Source organism: Octopus bimaculoides, chromosome 24 (assembly GCF_001194135.2).
Source record: "Octopus bimaculoides isolate UCB-OBI-ISO-001 chromosome 24, ASM119413v2, whole genome shotgun sequence".
NCBI classification, from domain to species: domain Eukaryota; kingdom Metazoa; phylum Mollusca; class Cephalopoda; order Octopoda; family Octopodidae; genus Octopus; species Octopus bimaculoides.
This window is the reverse complement of record NC_069004.1, coordinates 14,842,699-14,846,343: the sequence shown is the minus strand read 5'-3', so window position 1 is coordinate 14,846,343 and position 3,645 is coordinate 14,842,699. Positions and strand designations below refer to the sequence as shown.

At 39.3% G+C, this 3,645-nt stretch overlaps 1 protein-coding gene across 4 annotated transcripts in view; it reads right to left on the bottom strand.

Moving 5' to 3' along the window:
• The window catches only part of LOC106870177 (oxygen-dependent coproporphyrinogen-III oxidase), a 360,259-nt gene that overhangs the window by 125,249 nt on the left and 231,365 nt on the right, over positions 1–3,645 (bottom strand). For all 4 annotated transcript variants that reach the window (XM_052976450.1, XM_052976448.1, XM_052976449.1 and 1 more), the window contains one exon: positions 439–499. In XM_052976450.1, coding sequence (XP_052832410.1) covers positions 439–499 — 61 coding nt within the window. The remainder of the gene's footprint in view (positions 1–438; positions 500–3,645) is intronic.

The following is a 3,645-nucleotide window of genomic DNA, read 5'->3' as shown; positions in this document are numbered from 1 at the left end:
AAGAAGAAGCAGCAGCAGCAGCAGCAGTAGCAGCAGCAAAAGCATGATGTTAATAGATGATCATGATGTTCTTTAGTTCTGTACAATGGCTCTGATCAAGTAGAGTCATGATCAAAAGCAATCCATTTGTGACCATCCCAATTTTTTTCCTATGAATAATGAACTTTAGACAATGCAGTACAATGTGTCATTTTTTTTTAATGGTGGTGTGCAATTCAGGGGAGATTTGATTACTTTTTCTAGCAACAGCCTCCCCATTCTTTTGGCTCATAATGACAATGATGGTGGTGTTGCTGCTGATAATGATAGTAAAGATAACGGTGGTGGTGGTGGTGGCAATAATGATGGTAATGATGATGATGATGGTGAAAATGTTCAACAGAGTTTATTTACGAATCAATTTTACAAAAGAGAGCATATTTAGTCTGAGATACTTACATTTTTACAGAACATGCTCCAGGTTGTGAAAACCCCAGTGGTGAGACCTGCAAGGTATAGGCTGAAAAACAGAGAAAAGAAACTAATGAAATAGGGAGCCATGTGTGTGTATGTGTGTGCATATGTATGATTGTTTGCTTCCTTGTCTTGGCATTGTGTGGTAGTTGTAAATGATTGTAATGGTCATACAGACAGTGTTATTTATTCCTAATAGACTATGGCGTAGAGGTGGCTGTGTGGTAAGTAGCTTGCTTACCAACCACATGGTTCTGGGTTCAGTGGCACCTTGGGCAAGTGTCTTGTACTATAGCCTTGGGCCGACCAAAGCCTTGTGAGTGAATTTGGTAGACAGAAACTGAAAGTAGCCTGTCATATATATGTATATGTTTGTGTGTCTGTGTTTGTCCCTCCCAACATAGCTTGACAACTGATGCTGGTGTGTGTACGTCTCCGTAACTTAGTGGTTCAGCAAAAGAGACCGATAGGATAAGTACTAGGCTTCCAAAGAATAAGTTCTGGGGTCGATTTGCTCGACTAAAGGCGGCGCTCCATCATGGCCACAGTCAAATGACTGAAACAAGTAAAAGCGAAAGAGAGAGAGTATAGCCATAAGGGGCAAGCTAGCAGAATTGTTAGCATGCTGGGCGAAATGCTTAGGAGCATTTCATCTGTCTTTATGTTCTGAGTTCAAATTCTGCCAGGGTTGACTTTGCTTTCATCCTTTCACAGTTGATAAAATAAGTCCCAGTTGGGCACTGGGGTTGATGTACCAACTCCCCTGAAATTACTGGCCTCGTTCTAAAATTTGAAGCCAATATTCTACGGCCATATGTCTGGTTATGGGGTAATACTAATTTGCTTTGATGCAGGAGGGCTGGGGATGGGAAGAGGATGTGACCATAGAAAATCTGCCTCAAATAAACTTCAGTCAACCCAAACCAACCCCTGCAAGGAAAGAGGGAAGTTGAAATGATGACAATGATGATTTATGCTGGTTTTAAATTTTGGCACAAGACCAGCAATTTCAGGGGTGGGGGTAAGTCGATTACACTGATCCTGGTGCTCAAATGGTACTTATTTTACTGACCCCAAAAGGGTGGAAGGCAAAGTTAACCTTGGCAAAATTTGAATTCAGAATGAATGTGAGGAGCCACATAAATCCTTTACAGCAAGAATCTGCTCTGCCCCTTTCTCACACATTTTAACCTCTCAACTCTTAGCATAAAGCCAGCATCCACTTGGGGGTCATAGTCATTGAATTGCATGGTGACCTCACTAGTGCTGGTGGGATGAAAAATGCACCCAGTAGATATGGCCAAGTGGCTAGCATTCAGAAGAGTATTATTCAGTTGTAAAGACCATGCCAAAACAGACATTAGAGCATGATGCAGTGTTTAGACCCATTGGATCTTGTCAAACTGTCCAACTCATGCCAGTATGGAACATGGATGTTAGGTGACAACGACAACGACAATAATGATGGTGTATGTGTGTGTATCATCATCATTTAGCACTTATTTTCCCTGTTGACATGGCTTGGATGATTTGACGGAGGCTGGCAAGTTGGAAGGCTGCACTAAGCTCCAGTCATCTGTTCTGGTGTGGTCTCTATGGCTGGATGCCCTTCCTAACACAGTATACTGGATGCTTCTTAGTACATGGTTCCAGCATGGGTGCACTTTTATGTGGTACTGATAAGGGCGATTTTTACATGGTACCAGGATGGGTGCACTTGTACATGTCACTAGCATGAATGCTCTATTATGTGACACCAGCATGGGTGATTTTTACATGGTACCAGGATGGGTGCACTTGTACATGTCACTAGCATGAATGCTCTATTATGTGACACCAGCATGGGTGATTTTTACATGGTACCAGCATACATACATGTAAATGTGTGTGTATTATATATGTATATGAAATGTGTCCAAAAGGAAATTGAACTTTAAAAAAAACAGAGGGCTAACAAAGACTCTGATTTTCAGTCAAGGCCACCCATACAGGTATTTCATGCCATATCAGTTAGTCTGTGATGCATGAACTAGGGTGAATGTATGTCTACAGCACTTGGTGATTTATTGTATGTTGAACAGTGAAGGATTTGGAAGAGTAACAAGTTTATGTGAAATTCTGTTTCAAATCAGAGAAAAACTTGACTTGTGCAAATCTTTTTCCAATGTTGCACCAAGCTTTTGAGGGAGAATGAGCTGTATGCAATGTCACAAATGGTATTAACTTTTTAAATGAAGAAAAACATTCACCAACAACGATGCAATATCTGGATGATGTTCCACGACAATGGACAATGATAATCACTTTGTGAAAGCGAGTGCTGTGATCTATAAAAACCATTGCCTGACTATTGATGAAATTTCTGAAGAAGTAAGCAAATGCAAATGTTTTCACTACATGATTTTAAAAGAAAACTAAAGATGTAACATGTTGCTGCAAAATTTGCATTGTGTCTAGTAGCATATGAACAAAATAGAGAATCGAGTCATAGTGAGTCAAGAATCGTTTGATCGCTTAAATACTAATAAAAACTTGCTGAAATGTAAATGTACAGATACAATGTGAAAACAAAAATGAAGCAAATGCAGTGAACTACACCAGCATTGCTGACATTAAAATAAGGACATCAGAACTGTTCTAAGAGGTGATGTAGATCATTTTTGATGATAGGTGATGTAAATTGTCATTTTTGATGACAGATGATGTAGATCGTCATTTTTGATGATAGATGATGCAGATCATCATTTTTGATGATAGGTGGTGCTGGTCATCATTTTTGAATGAAAGAACAGGTTTCTTCAAGAGTTTGTCCCATATGGTAAAACGATCAGCAAAGAGTTTTCTTTGGTTATCCCGAGCTGTTTCAGAGAGGCTCTGCAAAGGAAGAGACATGAGGCACAGACAAACAAAATATAGATGCTGCACCATGACTATGCAGCTACTTATGCATCACATTTTATCTGTGATTTTTTGGCAAAGTATGAAACTACTCACATCTACCAGCTGCCATATTCTTTGAATTTTGTCTCTATGGATATTTTTGTTTTCTAACTTGAATGCAATTCACTATAAGAACTGTACATTATCCATGAAACACATCCCAGGAGGTGTTACAAAACAGGAAAATAGAAAAAAAATAAACATCTGGAGCAGTGTATCATCAGCAAAGAGAACCATTTTGAATAATTTCAA